Raw genomic sequence first — 22,396 nt, forward strand, 5'->3', positions numbered from 1 at the left:
AGGTCCTCTTTGATCCTCATTGGCCCTACAAGTGTTAAGGCAGCTTCCTGTGGCATTTACAGGTTTCAATGCTGGTCTCCACCAGCTGCTCACTAGACCTTTGGCCCCTTTAGCCAATGTTCTCCCAGGCCTATCGGACTGCTTCCTAGGGAGTATTCTGCCAGCATTGGTTGTAAAGCCTGAGCCCCCCCGGACTACAGGCTCTACTGGGCCCTCCAGCTATTCCTTCCAGGCCCTTCCTAGCCAGTCTCTCTCTGAGGGCTTTTCCTGAGAACTCCTTCCAGTCCCTCAGCTATTCTCTGTGAGGATTTTCCTAGTTGTTCATACCCCTGGTCATACATCCTCCTGGTCCCCTGCCGATTATCAAGCCTGGAGTACCCTCCTAGTTACCACAAGCTCTACAGGACAGGCCAATCTATCAGACTTACTGAGGATTAGGCCAGAGATGAGATGAGATGAGATGAGATGAGACTCCGACTCCGACTCCGACTCCGACTCCGACTCCGACTCCCTCTCCCTCTCCCTCTCCCTCTCCCTCTCCCTCTCCCTCTCCCTCTCCCTGGTCACCCAGGCAACCGAAGGAGCTCCTGTTCTTCCCAGCTCGCTGTCTTGGAGCTGTTCTTTTCAACACCATGCTTCACTCAGGGTGAATGGACAGTTTCTAGTAGCCTTTGCAAGATCTTACGCAAATGAGCTTCATGCACTCCACTGATCAGGCTCCCTCTGTTGGCCAGTGACAGGAACTTCACCCTGTCACAGAAATCAAAAGACTGTTCATTGGAGGCCTGACCCTGTAAAGTAACATGGTACCAGATTATTTCCTTTTGAGTTAATAAAGAATTTTCCTTTACCTTCTATGCTTGTGTCAGGATGTTTATGTACCAGGCCAGACCCTGCCTGCTCGTGCTATTATAGTGGGTTTAAAAAAATGTTTGGACATGTTTCTGAAGTAAAATTTCATAGGCTGCTATTGAGACAGACATGGGGCAAGCTACTCAATAGACAAGAGAATGCATTAGAAATGATCACAACCTTGAGAATACATCCCAATAAGGTCTGATGGTGTCAGCAGTGCTGTGGCCCCCCCATGGGAAAATATTTTGTGGCTCTCCTTAAGCTCATTAGAATCCAAAGTAACCCCAACTTAAAAAATAATGAAGAACACTGCTGTAGATGGTGGTGCAGTCTTCTTTTCTCTCTTTGGTGGTAGGATGAGGATAAGCCTGTTCATGGGATTTGGAACTGATTGGCTGACTCCCTGCATGGTCTCACATGGGATTTGTTATCAGTTAAATCCTTCAGGTCAGGATAGCTCTGTGGCTTGTGATTGGTGGACACAATTGTTAACAGTTGCAGGCCATTCATATGAGAACCTTCTGCGTCAGTCAAAGATATGCCAAAATAAAGGATGAAACTCACCTTCTTCAAGAGTGTCTTAAGTCATTCAGGCTACTTAATATCTGAGTCACTGAACATACTAGTCCTGGCTCAGAGCCCCAGTTCTTGTTCTCAGCTGAAGAAGCGCAGTGTAAATCTATGCAGAGAATCCGTGTGATGCTCAGTCCTTTGTCAGGTTAAGATCTGTAACTACACATAATAAATTGTGACAGGGGTTTTACTCCTCATATTTCTACCTTGAATTGTCATAGACCAACCTCAGTATCCCGACTATTGGTAGGAAGACAATTTGTACGATGCAACAAATGGTAGGATGACTGCTTGCCCTGGATCGGCAGCATGAGCTGGCAGGACTCCCCAAAAGCCCCAGTTTCGGGAATTCCCCTGTTGTGATCAGCTGATAGCAAGCCATGGAAGGTCCTCCCAATTATTGTATCCTCCCAATTGTCTTCCAACCAACTGTTGTCCTACCAGTGGTCATAGACCTTCCTATTTCATATGTGGTGTCCATCTCCCTGCTTCCTCGACTGAAACGCCCACGCCATCTTACTAACAGAAACACAAGTGTACAGTGGTGGTTAGCGGTTTTGGTAAGGAAGAATGATTATTACTATGGGTTGTAGTTAGTGGTATCTGTTGTGGAAACATTAATCTTGATATTGATATCCTTTATCTAGCATGGATCCCTGATGAAACTTCGGTGAAATATGTTGGGTCCTACCGCTGAACTCAGTGAGATTCTGATTGCACACCATTACTAAAGTGAAGTAAAATATAAATTATATTTTGAGAAGTTAAAATTATAAGTAGCTTGGAGCACTAATTTAAATCTGAAAAATTGAATATAAGACCGGTGAGGAGTTCACCACAAGTGTCTCCCCGTTTAAAACACTTTAAGTGGGACGGTGGAGTGGTGGTTCTGAGGTCTTTTAGAAATATGCCGAGAACATGAATAAATTAATGAGGCGAAGAAACTGAATGAGGTTGTGTATGCCTTAGATTTGGGACATATGTGGTATAGTGTCTAAGGCTAAATATTTTGCCATTTTGGTGAATCAAAACAATTCTACAGACATGCTACAGTCATCATGCATATTCTAATCCATAATTTTTTTAAATTATTATTGAATACACCAGTTTGTGAAGAAAGGAGCCAAGTCACCAATTTTCAGGCTGAAATGACCAACTGTTCTGGCTGGCCACTGAATACAATGTTTTCTATTCAAAACTAGAGCAGAAGCTGTTCATATGCAATGAAGGAATTTGGCCTTATTATACTCTGAGCTGTGCTACACATTAGTTACCTCATTTCTCTATGCATCTCATATCACTGTGTGGATTGAAGGATTAAGAAGACTGGAGGTTGCTCATGCCATGTCAGAAGGGGAAGTGGGGGAAGAGAAATCCAGCACTTGGCTTCCCACTGGAATCAGATGCTGGTTTAAAATCGGGAACAATCTTCAAAAATCAAAGACATTTGAAAATCTTATCTTACCTCAGACTATATTTGTAATTGCCTCTCTGTTTTAGAGGGGGATGTCCTCAGTGGCATAGTAAAGGGGGTGGGGCATACCGCCCCAGGCGCCATCTTGGAAGGGGGCACTAGCACCTCTCTGTCCCCCATGCCACACTCACGCCCTCCCTACCTCCCCCAGTACCTCTTTAAATCTTCACCAGCACAAGGAACTTCACCAGTCTGCTGCTTGCGCCAGTCTAGCTCTCCTCTAAAATCACTTCCAGGTCACTGGTGAAGATTTAAAGAGGTACAAGGGGAAGGGAAGGTATGAGTGTGGTGTGGGGGGTCCATGGAAAGAGCAAGAAGGGGCGTCGAGGAGGGTGCAGGGCATGCCATCGTTCTGGGCGCCTCCTACGCTCGCTGCGCCACTGGGTGACCTGATCAAAACTTGACCAGTTTTCACTTCACCTTTCCTTAAATGTCCCTTTAAACAAGTGCATCTCAATTGCAGACCAAGATCTTGCTTGATTTAGATATTGATTTGTATGCAGTTTCACCTCTGCTGAGGATTTATTTTTAATCTTATTGATTAGCCAGTGCATCATTTAATGTCCCAAAATGTGTGATTTCAGTCAAGCTGGTACTGAGTTAGGGGAGGAGGAAGAGAGAAGCAGCAGATGTTTAAAAAAAAATATCTGAATACTTTTCTTCCGATCTTTTTTTACAGGTCTAGTGGACCTCTCATATGAGCAGGACTGAGAGATTCCCATGAGGCCAGAGACCAGTGTAAAAACAATAGTGGTGTCTATGGCCAAAAATGCAGGACCTCTTCCATGACCAGTTCTTTGTCCTTTAGGGTACTCTCTGCTTCATGGATGACAGATATGGCAACCCTATTTCAGTCTTTTGGGTACAGGCCTTTTTCTCAATATGCACCAGGAAACAGCTATGGACTACATTGCCAACCTCTGTATTTTTTTCTTCTACAGTCCTAACGCGGCTTAGTAAAAGGAGCCCTAAGACAAAGCTAGGCTTGGGTATTTTCCTGAAAACCAGATTTTTAAGGAAGTTGGTTGCTTTAGAGAGGAAGCAGATAACAAAGAAACAAATAATTAGCTATTCCAGGAGGACAGATGCTTCTAATAAGGGGATGTGGAAAGACATGATAGTTCTAAAGGACATTGTTGTTGTTAGGTGGTATCAACTCGTGCTCGAGTCCTAGCGATTTGATGAATTGCGGATCTAAAAAAGAAATCGGTTTTGTGCTTGTCCAGAAAGGTCCTCCAACGTCATCCCCATGGTTGTTTTCAACATGTCCAGCCATCTGATTGCAGGTCACCCTCTTCGCCTGGTTCCTTCAATTTTCCCCAAACATGATCTTTCTCCAGTGATCTCTCTCTACTGATAGTGTGACCAAAATAAGACAGTCATAACTTCATCATTTAGGCTTCGAGTGACATAACCGGTTTGATCTCTTCCAGAATCTATTTGTTAGTTCTTCTGGCAGTCTACGGCATGCCTAAAATCTTTCTCCAGCACCAAAGCTCAAATGAGTCAATCTTCTTTCTGTCTTGTTTCCGTAGTGTCCAGCTTTTACGTAACTGACTACTGAAAAAATGAGTGTGTGGACAAGATTGATCTTCATTTGGAGTGTTATCTCCTTGCCTTTGAATACTTTGTCGAGAGCCTTCATTGAAGAGTGACCAAGTGCTATTCTGTGGAGTATTCTTTGGAGTGTTTACAAAAGAGCCCAGGAGACTGAAATGCTTTACAACTTCTATTCTATCACTTTCAAGCTCAAAATCATCATTTTCTGTGTCGATGATCTTCGTCTTGTTTATATTCAGTTCTAACCCCATGATTTTTGGCTTTGACTTTTCTCAATAGAACAGCATGTCTTCTTTGCTAAAGGACAATAGAAAAAGTGAAATACTGCCATCTACTGGGTTTAATGTGTAAAGATTGTTATAAAGTGAATATACTTTTCCCTCTGTATACACGGTGGTTAGGGGCAGAGCCGGCCCGCAAATATGGAAATTCACAAATAACTTTTAGGGCCAACTCTGACCCACCCCCGCCTCCCTCCTGCGTCCCTGACCTCCCCAGACCTTACCTGGTGGTCTAGAGGTGACACAGGGCAGGAGCGATCTTCCTACGCTCCTGTACTGTGCAGAGCCGCCATCAAAAATGGCTGCTGTGAGTTCCCATTGCAGTATCGTGAGACCATGGGAACTCATTGCAGCCATTTTTGATGACAGCTCTGCACGGGGCAGGAGTGTAGGAAGATCGCTCCAGCCCCGCATCACTGCTAGACCACCAGGTAAGGTGTGGGGAGGTCTGGGATGCAGCGATTCACCCATAAAAACTAGGGGGGGGAGTCTGGGGCAAAAATTTGCAAATAACTAAATCTGAGGATGCTAAACCCGCAGATTCGGAGAGAGAAGTGTAAAGACAATAATTAGGCTGCTAGAGAATGAATATGAAGCAATATAACATTTTAATTATAGAAAGCAAGTATGAGTAAATCAAGGAAAAGCACTTTGAGAATGAAGAAGGAGAAGAGAGGAGAAAAAGGAAGGCAGGCAAAGAAAAGGCTGAAGGAGAGATGATGAGAGATGGAAAGAGTGGAAAATAGAGCTGATATTAAAGAAGGGTAGATGGAGGAGGAATAGAATTGAAGGAAAGATAGGTGAAGGATAGATGTTATGGAGAGATGGAAAAGAGGAGCAAAGAGGAATATAGGTGTATTCCCGTTGGATTCTCCCTTCAGAAGGATAGGGAGTTTACTGTTTTAGGGTCCACTTCTTTCCTCACTTTGGAAAACCTGGTCTGGATTCTTTGGCCTAGATAGTGGAAGGGAGAGAAAGGAGAGGGATATAGAGAAAGAACCTTTTCAGGATCCTAGGCATAATCACATTTCCCAGAATCTTTCTTGGACCTGCAGATGGTGTTCTGAGAGGCAATTCAAATTTATTTTTAAACTAAAGAAAGTTCACAATTTATTTTCTGTCCTTTTGTATGTGAGCAGCGGGATTTCTGTGTTCACTGAATCTTTCAAAGTGCAAAAATTCAGCAAACAGGCATCTGATGTTATAGCAACAGGGAAACTGTCTGTACATAATATAGACTCCTCCCACTGCCAAGGAAAGAGAGATACTATATGTCTCTTTTGAAAGATTCAGAGTTTTTTTTCAGCCTGAGAAACTGTGAAGAGAGAAGACAGAAAGCAGTTGAAGTGAGAAGGGTAAGGGAGCAGTTTGGAGTAGAGAGAAGCAATTTGTCTTTGGTTAATAGTTTGGTGGGAGCTGGCAGAAAGGTTTTTTTTTAAGCGGCTGGCTACCTCTGTACATATAACTCTGGGGATCAGTATCCCAGAACCCTGATTATACCAGTAAAAGGGGGATTTTATTTGTCCTATTTGCCCTCTTTTTACCTGATACTGTCCTTCTGAACTGCCTCCTGTGACACTATTAACCAAAGTCTCAACCTACCTTTTGTGCCATCCACGTCCTTCCTCCTCTGAGCTTTGCCTTTTTCTCTTTTCAGATCTGAGTAACAACACTACTACAGGCCAGATGCAACATAACAACACTAGTCTACTGTGTCAGCCTCCTTCTCCATCTTGGGTACTCAGCTCCTTGGGAAGATGCTATCTTGGGATCCCAATCTCCTCATTTGGCTCCATTAGTGTCCCTGGACTCCAGTTCCCCAAACACTTCTTCCACTTGGACTCTCCTGCTGCTGCCCTGATCCTTCATCTCTTGTACTCTAGACAAGTCCTCAATCGAGTGCTTGGGAAACACACCTTGCAGTCAGGTTTTCAGGATAGCAAAATGAATTATGTATGAGAGAGGTTTGAATACAATGGAGGTAGTACAGTATGGGGGAAATTCGGTAAAGGACTTTGCAGCCACCTAAGAAGCTGCTGAGAATCGCACACTTGTGTCCTATACAGAATCGCATCTGCTCTAAGGGGCAGACGCCTAACCCCGCTTAACCTCCCTGATTCTCTAACCGGCACCCATGTCACAGGCGCCGGTTAGAGAATTGCGTTGCCACTGAGATGATCATAGCAAGGGAATCTCCCTGCCTTGATCAACTGAGCGGCAGTGGCAGTGACTTCCCCCCTGACACTGTCCACAGCAGGAGGGATGCCCAATTCCTCCTGCTAGAACCCCCAAAACAACCCCCCACTGAACCGCGATAGGCAGGAGGGATGCCAGCAGGCCCCCCCTACTAAGTCAGACCAGTGGTCCATCTAAACCAGTATCCTATTTCCAATAATGATCAATCCAAGTCATAAGTAACTGGCAGAAACACAAATAGTAGCAAAGCTTGATTTTATAATCTTATGTCTTTATTAGAAGTCCAGAAAGTGTCTATGCCTTTAAAAATCAGATCCCAGAACTTGCTCAAATAATGCATATATTGGAAAGTACACAGGGTAGGGGACAAGGAATGAAATTGGAAGCCTGTAAACAGGAGGAATGAAAATTGAAGTTCACAGTAGAGAAAAATATGATTGGGGTTCAAGGAGGAGAGAGCTGGTAGCCAGTGGATGGGCAAACAGGAATCTTGCCAGCCCTAAACATTTGCTGCCTTATCCTTTTGTCTTAAATTATGGTTATGATGTCATATTTATGTTGACTGTATTGTATAGTTACTTTTAAGAACATAAGAACATAAGCCGTGCCTCTGCTGGTTCAGACCAAAGGTCCATCATGCCCAGCAGCCGGCTCACGTGGCGGCCCATCAGGTCCAGGACCTATATACTAGCCCTCTTCTATACCCTTCTACCCCCTTTTCCTTCAGAAAATTGTCCAATCCCTTCTTGAACTCCAATACCATACTCTGTCCAGTCACTCCCTCTGGAAGCGCGTTCCAGGTGTCCTAGCATTGGTTCTGAATCTGTCCCCTTTTAATTTTTCGGAATGCCCTCTCGTTCTTGTAGTTGTCGAAAGTTTGAAGAATCTGTCCCTCTCCACTTTCTCTATGCCCTTTGTGATCTTATAAGTCTCTATCATATCCCCTCTAAGTCTCCGCTTCTCCAGCGAAAAAAGCCCCAGTCTCTCTAATCTTTCAGCATATGAAAGGTTTTCCATACCTTTTATCAAATGTGTCGCTCTCTTCTGAATCCTCTCGAGTATCGCCATATCCTTCTTTAGGTACGGCAACCAATATTGGACACAGTACTCCAGATGCTGGCGCACCAACGCCCGATACAACGGCAGGATAACTTCTTTCGTTCTACTTGTAATACCCTTCTTGATTATTCCTAGCATTCTATTCGCTTTCATAGCAGCCGCTGCGCATTGTGCCGACGGCTTCATTATCATGTCCACTATTACCTCCAAGTCCCTTTCTTGGGAACTCTCACTCAATAACAATCCTCCCATCGTGTAGCTGTACCTCGGGTTTCTTTTTTCTACTGTAAGACTTTACATTTCTCTACATTGAACTTCATCTGCCATCTCATTGCCCACTCCCCTAGTTTGTTCAGGTCCCTTTGTAAATCTTCACAGTCCTCTTTAGTCCTAGCCTCATTAAATAGCTTTTGTTTTTATTTTGTACATTATTTTATACCCTATATATTCTGCTTTTCTTCGAGCAGACCTATTGTGGTTTTAGGAATACATTATATAGTTTTAATATTCCTATGCATACTCCAGGACCTAATCACATTAGTATAACTGCAATCAGTATGCCAATATTGCAGTCTGTGTTTTGCATGCACAATTAAAAAGTGACGTGCAACAAAGAAGAAAAAGAATGTGCTGGTATGTCGTCTGCAGTGGCGTACCTAGGGGGGGCGTGGGGGGCGGTCCGCCCCGGGTGCACGGGCCCAAGGGGGTGCACCACAGGGGAAAGGCTGCCATTGCCGCGAAAGAAGCCGGTGCCAGTTCTCCCTCTCTCCGAATTCGCCCTGCTTCTTTTCCCACGGACCGACCAACTTTAGCCGTCCGACGTCAATTCTGATGTCGGAGATGACGTTAGAATTGACGTCGGACAGCCAGAGTTGGTCGGCCCGCGGGAAACAAGCAGGGCGAATCGGCGCCGGCCTGTTTCCGATGGCCAGTGGCAGCCTTTCCCCAGCGGTGGTGGCAGCATGGTGGTGGTGGCGGCGGTGGCATGGGGGAGGGCAGGGAGAAAGAAAGAAAGGGGGGGAGACAGGGAGCCAGAAAGAAAGAAAGGGGGCAGGGTGAAAGAAAGAAAAAAATGGGGCATGGGGAGAGAGAAAGACAGACATACAGAAAGAAAGGGGGCATGGAGAGAGAAAGAAAGAAGGGGACAGGATGAAACAAAGAAAAAGTTGAGGGAGGGAATGAGGTCTGGAGGAGAGGAAGCATACAGGAAGCTGAAAGAAGGGAAGAAATATTGGATGCACAGTCAGAAGAATAAAGTGCAACCAGAGACTGATGAAATTACCAAACAAAGGTAGGAAAAATGATTTTATTTTCAATTTAGTGATCAAAATGTGTCCATTTTGAGAATTTATATCTGCTGTCTATATTTTGCACTATGGCCCCCTTTTATTAAACCGCAATAGCGGTTTTTAGCGCAGGGAGCCTATGAGCGTCGAGAGCAGCATGGGGCATTCAGCGCAGCTCCCTGCGCTAAAAAACGCTATCGCGGTTTAGTAAAAAGGGAGGGAATATATTTGTCTATTTTTGTATAGTTGTTACTGAGGTGACATTGCATAAAGTCATCTGCCTTGACCTCTTTGAAAACCCGCAGAATATAAATGATAATTAACATTTTCTCTGCGTACAGTGTGCTTTGTGTTTTTAAAATTTTATTGTTGGTAGATCATTTTGACTTGGCCACGAAGGTAAGGGGGAGGGAGGGAGGGGAGCTGTTGAAAGACATCTAGTAATCCTTGCAGGCTTGACTGTGCAGGGAATTATTTTTGTATAATCATGTTTTGTTATGTGACTGGCATTATTTAGACTTTAATTTCTATGAATGAATAGAATGAAAATGATATAAAATTACTTGCTTGTTTTTATGTGCATGCACTGAAGGAAAGTGGAGAGAGAGTGGGCTGAGGACGCTGAAAGGAAATGAGAAACAGAGAGTGGGGAAAAGACGCTGATTTATAAATTGACAATTGTACAGAATATTGTTTCTTTTTATACTTTAATATAATAAGTTCAATATAAAACAATTCAAGGCTTGTGTGGATGGAATCAGGTGGTTTGTGGGGATGAGGACCGAGCTTATGGGGATTAGTCCAATAAAATGGTATTACTTTATTTCTCATTATTTGTTTTATTTTTATTTGTTAATTTGTAAAGTGGTGATTGTTATGTATCAGTTTTTTCAAATTTACATCTACTGTCTTTATATTTTGCACAGTATTAGAGGACATGTATTACTGTTTTTGTGGTGTTGCATTGTATGCAGAGTCTGTTTTCTTGGCAGTTCAGTTTAACTTTTGTCTACATATTTCTATTTTTAGTTTGTGATTATTCCATATTGGGAAAGGGTGTATCTGTCTGTGTGTATGAAAGGGACATGGCTTTCTGATAGCATCGACTGTACAGGATCAATTGACTGTGCAGGATCTGGTTTGTTTAGTTTTACAATGTATGTATTGGTGTTCTAGTGCTCACTGCAGTGTTTAAGATGCTGCCTTTTCCTAGGTACACTCTTGTTGTGCGATATGTAGATTGTTACTAAAAATCATATTTTTCATATAGATGGGGGGGGGGGTCAAAAAATGATGGGCCCCGGGTGTCACATATGCTAGGTACGCCACTGGTCGTCTGCTATATAACAAAACTATTTCTGTCCAATTTTAGATCATTCTAGCATCTGAAGGGGCACGAGAATCTTTTTATGTGTGGTATAAGTATTTTAGCAACTTGGAAAACTATGGGTTCTATTTTTAAAGTGAAAATAAATTGATTGAGCAATATATAACATTTTTAAAATGTGGCTGAGAAAAATTGCAGCAACCTTTTTTTTTGTTTTTGCAAATTTGCAGTAGTAGAACTTCAGTGGCAAATGGTTCATCTGGTATTCAAAATCAACTCAGTGCTCCTATGAAACTGACTCTAACAGTAAGCAAAGATCTTCTTCTCAACAGCTACGGCTTTGATATTTCCCAAAATCTTCCCCTTACGATCACATCAGTGGCTGCAGGTAAGAATTTTTTTACTCTTTATACTAAAGAATATAATTCTATTGTTCCATAAGATGCATACAGTGGACAAAAAAATGTTTGCTTTGGAAACAGTTACAGCCCCATGCAGACTTCTGTATTTCTTGTGTAACCTGGATCCATCTAGGGTTGGTTTTTCTGGAATCCTAAGAATACAGAGACAAAGCAAAGCCACAGCAGAGGTCTAGACTATAGGCAGTGATCAGAGTTGGGGGTTTGGGGAGGGTGCACATTTTATATTAATAGCTATATCCTATCTCTTTATCTTATCTCTAGCTTTCCTATCTCTAATGGAGTTCCTTTCCTAATTTATCTGTATTTTACTGTAAACCACTTAGATCTGTAATATGCTTAAGCAGTATATCAAAAAACATAAACAATAAAACGTTTTTTGAGAATCAAATCCAGTCTGCAGTCTTGGTCATCCTTCAGGACAATCCTTTCTTCTCTGGAAAGAGAAGTGCGCTTTGCAACCTCTGCCACATAGGAATCCACCTTGGCTGTTGCAAACAGCTGCTGGAAGTCAGGAGCCATGGGTAAAGCTTTGCCATCTCCCTAGCCACTTGCAAGGGACCTTCCGGTGTCTCACAGTGCTCCATAAACATCATACTGATCTCAAGATGTGAAGGAAAATACATATTCTGGATCTTGGAGCTACTTAACAGCGAACACTGTGTAGAAGAAGTTTGTGGAACCTCTAAATCAGCGGTCTCAAACATGCGGCCCCCCAGGAACTATTTTGCGGCCAGCGATCTGTCCTCTCCACTTCACAAGTTTTCCGATTGTGGAGAGGACAATCACGTACAGACCGCGACTGCGGCTTGCCTAAAGCAGGAGTCCCCAATCTGCTTCCCTTCCCTTCTCACTGCCCTCCCTCTAGCCACCGCAATCGGGGAACAGGCCAGCGCCAAGGTCTTAGCTCTCCCTGCTTATCTTCCCCAGCTTGGAGCTGACCAATTCTCGCCACCCGATGTCAATTCTAACATCGGGGAGGACTTTCCAGGCCAGCCAATTGCTGCCTGGCTGGCCCGGAACTTCCTCTCCGATGTTAGAATTGATGTCGGGTGGCAAGAATTGGTCGGCTCCAAGCTGGGGAAGATAAGCAGGGAGAGCTAAGACCTTGGCGCTGGCCTGTTCCCCGATTGCGGTGGCTTGAGGGAGGGCAGTGAAAAGGGAAGGGAAGCAGATTGGGGACCCCTGCTTTAGGCGAGCCGCAGTCGCGGTCTGTATGCGATTGTCCTCTCCACAATCGGAAAACTTGTGAAGAGGAGTGGACAGATCGCTGGCCGCAAAATAGTTCCTGGGGGGCCGCATGTTTGAGACCGCTGATTTAGAGGTTCCACAAACTTCTTCTACACAGTGTTCGCTGTTAAGTAGGGTAGGGTTAGCAGACATCCGGGAAAACCCGGACATGTCCTCTTTTTAGAGGATATGTTTTGGTGCCCAGACGGACTTTCCAAACCCCGCAGTTTGTCTGGGTTTTGGAAAGCCCCGCTGCATCTGGAGGGCCTCTGAGCCCTTACTCACTGGCATGGCCACTGCCTTGAACTTGTCTTCTTCTCCTACTGCTCCTTCTCTAACTTCTCCACCTCACTGCTCTCCATCTCTGATAACCTTCACAATTACTCCCCCTCCCAACATCATCAACAAGTTTTGAAATCTTCATGCCCTTAATCTTTCCACACTCTATCACTGTTTCACCTCTCCTCACTTCCACTATGTTATCCAAGTCTGTTAACGAGGCTGTCTCGTCATACAACTCTATTCTCTCCTCTGCACTAGACACCCTTGCTTCCCTTGTTCCATGCTCTGTCAGGCATACCAAACCTCAGCCTTGGCTCACTCCCAGTATCCAATACTTATGTTCCTATACCCACTCTGCTGAGCGTCTTTGGCTTGAATCTCGCACCATGCTGACTTTTTTCACTTTAAATTCATACTGACGTCCTTTAATTCTGCTCTCATGCTGGCCAAGCAAAAACTACTACATCCAGTTAACTAACTCCCTTTCTTATAACTCCTGCTATCTCTTTGACACGCTGAACTCTCTCAAAGCGCCCCCTCCTCCGACTCCTCCTTCTTTCTCTCTCCAGATGATGGCTGAATTCTTCCATGATCGCAAGATCGCCCTTGAATTTGCTGCAAAGTCACATCGTTCTCCTCTTTCTACAATCTATTCTCCTGACCTTACAGCTCCCATTATCCCTTCTTCCTTCACCCAAACAGCTCAGGAGAAACCTACACATCCTCCCTCTCCTGAACCATCTCCCCTTGCCTGGTCCCGCTCTCTCAACCGTCCTTCAACTTCCCCCAACTTTTCTTCTCTAAAATCATGGAAGAAGAAACCGCACAACTTCTGTCCTCAGCCAAGCCTACTCTACGCCCCTCTGACCCTATTCCCACCCCTTTTGACCCCATCCCCATCCCTCTTGACCCCATCTTAGATATTGTTATCCCTGCTATCTGTTGTATTCTCAGCCTATTCATTTCTACTGCAACTGTTTCTGATGACTCCAAATGCGCGGTGGTTAAGCCACTTCTCAGGAAACCCTCGCTGGGCCCTACCTGCCCCTCCAACTATCGACCTGTCTTCCTTCTTCCATTCCTATCCAAGCTACTAGAATGCACTGTCCTCCATCACTGCCTTGACTTCCTTTCATCTCGACAGAAACTTGATCCTCTACAATATGGCTGTCGCCCCCTGTACTCCACAGAAACTGCCTTTACCAAAGTCTGCAGTGACCTATTCCTGGTCAGATCCAAGGGCCTTTATCCTCATCCTTCTTGTCCTGTCTGCTGTTTTTGATACTGTTAATCACTGCTTACTCCTTTATATGCTGTCCTCACCTGAATTCCATGAATATGTCCTCTCCTGATTTTCCTCCTACCTCTTCCATCGCACCTTTAGTGTATGCCCTGATTGGTTTTCCTTCTCTACACCGGCTTGCGACCTCAATCAATGCCCTCCATACCTATTAAAAACCTCCAGCCTAAAATTCCGCACTCTCCTCATGCAATGGATACAAACCATGCTCACAGATGGCCTTTTCCCACAAGACCTCTCTGAAATCATTGTCACCCCGATCTTAAAAGACCCAAAAGGAGCAACAGATCAACCATCCAACTACAGACCCATAGCCTCAATTCCACTATATGTCAAGCTAATGGAAGGCCTCGTAGCTAAACTCCTCACCAACTACCTAGAAAACCACAAATTGCTCCACCCTACACAGTCTGGATTCAGAACCAACTTCAGCACTGAGACACTACTAGGCTCCCTTCTGGATACAGCTAGACAACACCTCAGCACAGACAAAAAAATGCTGATTATTCAACTAGATCTCACTGCAGCATTTGACCTGGTAGACCACGTCATCCTGCTACAAATATTAGATACAATAGGAATCACAGGCAAAGTACACACATGGTTTCAAGGATTCCTACAATCCAGAACCTACAGAGTAAAGACAAACAAAGAAAAATCAGAACCATGGTCCAACTCCTGTGGCATACCCCAAGGATCGCCATTATGCCCAACACTCTTCAATCTCTACATTGCATCCCTCGGCACCTGCCTAGACAAAATAGGCTTAACCTCCTATAGCTATGCAGACATCACTATTCTCCTTCCTTTTGATCAGCCAATGCTCACCATGACAGACACACTACACAGAACTCTAGAAACAGTGGCAACATGGATGAAAGACCACAAACTAAAACTGAACCCAGACAAAACAAAATTCATACTTCTCGAAAAAAATAAAACCCCCAACCATAACAAACCTAATAATAAACTGAATCACAAACCCCATTCAACCCACTCTAAAACTTCTGGGAATGACAATAGACAGAGGCTGCACCATGCAACCACAAATCAACAAAACAATACAGAAATCATTTGCGGTCATGAGAAACCTAAGGCAATTTCGAAAATTCTTCGACAGAAAACAATTCCAGCTCATGGTCCAGTCCCTAGTCCTAGGTCTCCTTGACTACTGTTACATCCTATATCTCCCCTGCCCCGCAACAATAATAAAACAACTACAGATAGTACAAAGCACAGCCCTGAGACTAATCTATTCACCATGAAATGACAACCACGTCACCGATGCATACCTCGACTCACCCTGGCTCCCAATTCAAGCAAGAATACTATTTAAATTCTACTGTCTATTATTTAAATCCATAAATGGTGACAGCCCAGCCTACTTGAACAACCGCCTAATCCAAACTACCACAACCAGACACAGGAGAACCCAGACACCATTCACATACCCTCCAACCAGAGACATCAAAAGGAAAAAACTGTACGATGGCTTTGTAGCCACATAGTCAGCAAAACTAGACCACCAACTCTCCAATCTACTAATCGCGACCTGAGACTACAAAACTTTCAGAAAAGAAACAAAAACCCTGCTATTCAAAAAATCCATGAAGACCAACTAACACCTTATGAAACATTTCAATTCTCTGAAGCAAACGCTTAAGAAGCATCCATGACGACGCGACCTTCATCGACGGAGTCATCCAGGAGCTGTCTCAGATCACCGAACAAGAACCTGACAAGACCATCCTAGAGACACCCAAAGCTTCCAAACCTGCAAACTTGAATCCAACCGTCGGAATTCACTGGAGACGCTGATTCCTGGCAGCTGGTGACTTCCGCCATAGGAAAACGCAGAAGACCTTATTCTGTTTCTTTCTCTCACATACAGGGCAGCTCTACATCGACACCACAAATCACCCTTAGGAACAGATACCAGCTGCTACAGGAAGGTCCTGACAACGAGGTACAGGAAGTTGTTCAGCAGACGGTTCCAGTTCCGGAGTCAACAGGTCGGCCCACCCCTAAGAAGCGCAGAGTGGTGGTCATTGGGGATTCGCTGCTAAGGGGCACCGAGGGACCAATTTGTAGACCAGACCTGCAATCAAGAGAGGTTTGCTGTTTGCCAGGGGCCAGGATCTGGGATGTTACCGCTTGCCTGGGCAGACTCATCAAGCCCCGAGACTACTTCCCCATGATTCTCATCCACGTCAGAATCAACGATACTGTCAGGAGCACCCCTGAGAGCATACCCGAAGACTTCAGAGCCCTGGGTGAGAAGCTGAGGAGGATGGATGCGCAGGTGGTCTTCTCCTCGATCCTCCCAGTGAGGGGCAAGGGCAGTGCCAGAGAGGATCGCATCTGGAGGGCGAATGATTGGCTGCAGGGATGGTGCAGGAACTTTGGGTTCCTGCACCATGGAGAGGCACTGTAAGGACTGCAGGGACCAGACGGGTTACACCTGACCAGAAGAGGGAAGAACGTCTTTGGACACCGTCTAGCCCACCTACTTCACAGGGCTTTAAACTAGGTAAGTTGGGGGGAGGGTACGGGCACAAACAACCTACCTGACGAGCTAAGCTGCCAATACTTTTTTGAGACTGAGGTAAGTAAACACTATAATTCTGGGTCACATTGTAATTCTGGGTCTAGGGGGAGTACACATTACAATTCTGGGTCTAGGGGGAGTACACATTGTAATTCTGGGTCTAGGGGGAGTACACATTACAATTCTGGGTCTAGGGGGAGTACACATTGTAATTCTGGGTCCAGCGAGAGTACACACATCGCAAATTGTACTAAAGAAGTTCAAGTAGCCCAAGCAGGAATACTCCCACAGGATACACACATTCCCGAGTCTGGGATAGGAGCACACTGTAGTTCTGGATCTGGGGAGTCCGGGACAGGTACACGATGTAGCTCTGGTATAGGGAGAGTAAGAGACATGCGAATAATGCTAAAGATGTCCTAGCTGCTAATGCGGGAATGTCCCCACTGAGACGTAACAAACACACAACATGGAGGGCTATGTACGTCAACGCCCACAGTCTGGGAAACAAGATCCTGGAATTGGAAACAGAAATGAGGAATGCCAACCTGGATGTGGTGGCAATATCTGAGACCTGGCTCACGGACTTCCACGTGAGGGACATGGTCATACCGGGTTACAACTTGCTTCGTCGGGACAGGGAGGGCAAAATGGGAGGAGGTGTAGCATTATATACTAAAGATGACATTAAGGTCACCAGAATCACAGATGTACAGTACACTGGGGAATCCCTTTGTGTAAATTTGGCCAGAGGGAAGGACAAATGCCTGTATCTTGGCGTAGTATACAGACCCCCAAGACAACAGGATGACCTAGATATGGAATTAATCGGAGATATAGATAATATCACCTTACGTGGGGACACAGTATTGTTAGGTGACTTCAACATGCCTGATGTGGATTGGGTCACACTTTCCTCTGTTTCTGGCAGCAGCAGGAAGCTATTAAACTCGTTGAAGGGAGCAAGACTCAGGCAACTGGTGTTGGAACCAACAAGGGATCAGGCAATACTGGACCTGATACTTACCAATGGAGAAAGTGTCACAGAGGTCTCGGTGGGCGACACATTGGCCTCCAGTGACCACAACATGGTATGGTTCAATCTCAGGAAAGGTTTCATTAAATCTACCACACTGACCAAGGTCCTCAAATTCAAGGACACAAACTTCCAAGACATGGGAGACTTCGTTCACCAGGCGCTACAAAGCCAAGCAGAAACCGATAACGTGGAAGAAATGTGGTCGACTTTGAAAGCCACCATACAGGAAGCAACAAACCACTATGTTAAATCAGTAAGTAAACGGAGTAGGAACAATAAGCCACAGTGGTTCTCTGCGGAGATCTCGGACCTCATCAAAGAGAAGAAAAAAGCATTCATCTCTTACAAACAATCAGGGAAACAGGACTCTAGAGTAGACTATCTGGCCAAGTCAAAAGCCGTCAAAACAGCAGTTAGGGAGGCCAAATTCCGCATGGAGGAGGCTCTAGCAAAGAACATCCAGAAAGGAGATAAATCCTTCTTCAGGTATATCAGTGACAGAAATAAGAACTCAGGCGGGATAGTACGTCTCAGAAAACCAGACGGAGACTATGTAAAAACGGACTCGGAAAAAGCCCAACTGTTAAATGAATACTTCTACTCAGTCTTCACACACGAGGCGCCAGGACTCGGCCCTCAGCTACAGACAAGGGTTGAATCAGTTGACCCATTTAGTAATTTCGAGTTTACACCCAGCAGTGTCTACTGCGAGCTGTCAAAACTCAAGGTTAACAAGGCGATGGGGCCTGACAACCTTCACCCCAGGGTGCTCACGGAGTTGTGTGATGTCTTGGCGGAACCGCTATCCGCACTCTTCAATCTCTCCCTTAGTACAGGTAACGTCCCGTTGGACTGGAAGACGGCTAACGTCATTCCACTCCACAAGAAAGGCTCCAAGATGGAGACAGCAAACTACAGACCAGTGAGTCTCACATCAATAGTGAACAAACTTATGGAAACTCTAATCAAACGTCAATTGGATACAATCATGAATGAGGAGAATCTACGGGATCCCCGTCAACATGGATTTACTAAGGGGAGATCCTGCCAATCCAACCTGATCAGCTTCTTTGACTGGGTGATGAGGAAGCTGGATGTTGGGGAGTCCCTGGACATCGTTTACCTGGACTTCAGCAAAGCATTTGATAGCGTACCACACCACAGATTGCTGAGCAAGATGAGTTCTATAGGATTGGGCGACACATTGACGAAATGGATTGGGAACTGGCTTGGAGGTAGGCTTCAGAGAGTGGTGGTGAACAGCACCCCCTCCGAAATGATGGAGGTGATCAGTGGAGTGCTGCAGGGCTCCGTCCTGGGCCCGATCCTGTTCAACATCTATATAAGAGACTTGGCAGAAGGGCTCCGAGGTAAAATAACATTATTCGCCGATGACGCCAAACTAAGCAATGTTGTGGGCAAAAGCACAACAGATGAAAATTCGATGCCCGACAACTTGATGCACGACCTACTTCTACTGGAGCGCTGGTCTAGGTCCTGGCAACTCAGCTTCAATGCCAAAAAATGCAAAGACATGCACCTGGGCAGCCAAAATCCATGCAAGACTTACACCCTTAATGGCGAGATCCTAGCAAGAACTGTAGCAGAACGAGACTTGGAGGTGATTGTCAGGGAGGACATGAAGACTACCAATCAAGTGGAGCAAGCTTCATCCAAAGCAAGGCAAATCATAGGTTGCATACGCAGGAGTTTCATCAGCCATAAACCTGAAGTCATTACGCCATTGTATAGATCCATAGTGAGACCACACCTGGAGTACTGTGTGCAATTCCGGAGGCCGCATTACCGTAAGGATGTGCTGAGACTAGAGTCGGTCCAGAAAATGGCCACCCGGATGGTCTCGGGACTCAAGGATCTCCCGTACGAGGAGCGGCTGGAGAAGTTGCAGCTCTACTCACTCGAGGAACGCAGAGAGAGGGGAGACATGATCGAGACGTTCAAGTATCTCACAGGCCGCATCGAGGTGGAAGAGGATATCTTCTTTTTCAAGGGTCCCACGGCAACAAGGGGGCATCCGTGGAAAATCAGGGGCGGGAAACTGCACGATGACACCAGGAAATTCTTTTTTACTGAAAGGGTGGATGATCGCTGGAATAGTCTTCCACTTCAGGTCATTGAGGCCAGCAACGTGCCTGATTTTAAGGCCAAATGGGATAGACATGTGGGATCTACTCTGTAACACCTCTGGACATATCCAGAAATCCTCTTCTGTAATCTGCCTTGAACCGCAAGGTAATGGCGGAATAAAAATCACTAATGTAATGTAATATGGAATAAGGAGAATTAAAAAGAAATGGAAGAAACACCTAAATAAAAAGCAAAATGGGCCAGTGTAATGATCTTGAATGGAATGTAATATTGCATGGGAACTCAATGTCCTGTAGATAAGTGGTGTCACCCTACCATATTTCTTTGCCTTATAAAGCAAAGTTTCATCGAGACATTCTGAACAATTTGCAACCTATGTAGTTGTGCCTAAGGAACACCCTGAAGGGGTGAGTTAGAGTAATCAATACAGCACAATACCAAAGAGTGAATCAGAGGGCATAATGCCTTACTATTGATTAAGGGGCAGATTGAACACAATTGTCTAATAAATGCTGGCACTGTCATATTGAAGCAGGGACTCTAGATCATTTGTTATTCTACTGTCCATTTATTATGACCTTTTGGAAATCAATTTGGGACCAAATTAATTGTTTATTAGATAACCCAGTGGCATTATCATATGATACTGTGCTGTTTGGTATGGCAATGAGAGCAAAAAGTCAGATTTCTTCAAATAATAAATTGTTACTTATATTGACTGGGGTTGCCATTCAACAAATTACTTATAATTGGAAGAACTGGAGTAGATTAAATTATAATTTTTGGTGGAATTCCCTATGTCACATATATAAAATGGAAAGATTTATTGCAATACAGCTAGGGTGTTTTAGAAAATTTCAGGATGTGTGGGAGCCATTAACAAAATTTTGTACTGATTAGATGACATTTTTTCCCTTAATCTTACAGGTTTAATTATGAGGGGGGTGGGAGGATAATTTTATGTTTTTAAGATTATATATTTTTTATTATTATATATTGTACAATGTATTTGATTATATAATAGAAATGGGTGGGAAGGGTGGAAGAAAATAGCATAATATTGGTACTATTGATGATTATTAAGTGATATATTTATGATTAATTTGTTTTAACATGTTGATACACTTATTGTATGTTTGAAAATGAGTAAAGATTTTTTTTTTTTAAAAAGAACTTCCTCACCATTGCTGAGATCTGTGCTGATAACACAAGAGATGGAGCAGACAGCAAACCAATGGAAATGATCAACAGTCAGGCTTTATTGGCATGATAAAAGTTCAAATGACTAGACACAAGTCGTATTTTAGCTAATAAGCCTGTATCTTATTTATGGAGAGATTTTGTTCTGTTTCCTCATCAAGGATAACACCCTAAAACTTTAATGGATTCTGCCAAAGGAAAAGGAGTGCCAAGTATAGATGAAGCAGGTATTGAGGTTGGCAAATGATCACCTGAAAAAATAACATACTGGCACTTATGGTGATTAGATTTTAAACCATTTGTAGATAGGCAATTGGCAATCCTATTCAGATGGGAAGAAACTGCTGCAGAAGACTATGGGGGTAATAATAATTAAAAAAAAAAAAACATCTAAAAAGTGTCCTAAATGGCTACTTGGACGATCAAAAAGCCTGATCGTCCAAGTACCCATAATCAAAGCTGGTTTTTAGACGTATCTAAAAACAGCTTAAGCCTTTCCCCTTCCTCTAGACGCACAGAGAGAAAAGAGGTGTGTTTAAAGGAGGGGAAAGGGCGGGCAGTGGGCGGCAGGTGGGCCGACCTACACCTAGGCGTACAACAGGTATAACCAAAACAGTTACAGGTTGCCTAGTCGGCACAAACTTTTTGACTTAGACGTAGTCAAACCAGGTCTAAGTGCCGAATAAAGGTCAGCTGAGCTGATGGCCGCTGGCGCGATCAGTTCAGCGGCCCGGCAACCAACCTACCGCAACCATCGCGGCAGGAGAGATGCCTCATCTCCCCTACCGCGATGCCATCACTCCTCTACGCAAACTGCTGCGACCCGCAGCAGGAGAGATGCCCTATCTCTCCTGCCGCGGGTCGCAGCAGTTCCGGTAGAGGAGTGATGGCATCGCGGTAGGGGAGTTGAGGCATCTCTCCTGCCGCGATGCATCACCCTCCCACACACATACAACATCGGGGCAAGAGGGAGCCCAAGCCCTCTTGCCCCGCGGCAGCCGCGACCCCCCCCCCGACGACATCAGGGCAAGAGGGAGCCCAAGCCCTCTTGTCCCGCCGACTCCCTGACTCCCCACTGATATTGGGGCAAGAGGGAGCCCAAGCCCTCTTGCCCCAAGGCGATCATGCCCCCCCTGCCGAGAATGAGCAGGCCAGGAGGGAGCCTAAGCCCTCCTGGCCCAGGCGACCCCCTACCCCCACCCCCCACTACATTACGGGCAGGAGGGATCCCAGGCCCTCCTGCCCTCGACGAACCCCCCTCCCCCCAAAGTCTGCCCCCCCCAGAACCCCCAATCGGCCTCCCCCAGCCGACTCATGACCCCCCGGCGACCCCACGACCCACCCCACCCCCACCCCCCTTCCCCGTACCTCTTTAACGTTGGCCGGACAGACGGGTGCCAAACCCGTCCGTCCGGCATGCAGCCCACAGCAGAATGGGGCCGGATTGGCCCAGCCATCCCAAAGCCCCGCCTACAGGTGGGGCCTAAGGCGCCTGGGCCAATCAGAATAGGCCCGGGAGCCTTAGGCCCCTCCTGTGGGCAGGGCCTTAGGCACATGGCCCGGGTTGGTCTGATATTTAGCGCTCCTTAGATGGTGGGAATAACTTCTGTCCATCTAAATAACATAGAGCCAGCTATCCGCTGATGTTCAGCAGAGAA

General features: G+C 45.2%; 1 protein-coding gene across 2 annotated transcripts in view; it reads left to right on the forward strand.

The window, feature by feature from the left end:
• FRMPD1 (FERM and PDZ domain containing 1) overlaps positions 1 to 22,396 on the forward strand; it is a 304,447-nt gene that overhangs the window by 87,911 nt on the left and 194,140 nt on the right. The window contains exons 1-2 of one of the 2 annotated variants that reach the window (XM_033917500.1): positions 2,087 to 2,130; positions 10,842 to 10,999. In XM_033917500.1, coding sequence (XP_033773391.1) covers positions 10,900 to 10,999 — 100 coding nt within the window. In that variant the 5' untranslated portion in view covers positions 2,087 to 2,130; positions 10,842 to 10,899. Of the gene's footprint in view, positions 1 to 2,086; positions 2,131 to 10,841; positions 11,000 to 22,396 lie in introns of those variants that run through there. The other variant, XM_033917490.1, reaches the window with a different exon arrangement.

Source organism: Geotrypetes seraphini, chromosome 1 (assembly GCF_902459505.1).
Source record: "Geotrypetes seraphini chromosome 1, aGeoSer1.1, whole genome shotgun sequence".
In the NCBI taxonomy this organism is placed as follows: domain Eukaryota; kingdom Metazoa; phylum Chordata; class Amphibia; order Gymnophiona; family Dermophiidae; genus Geotrypetes; species Geotrypetes seraphini.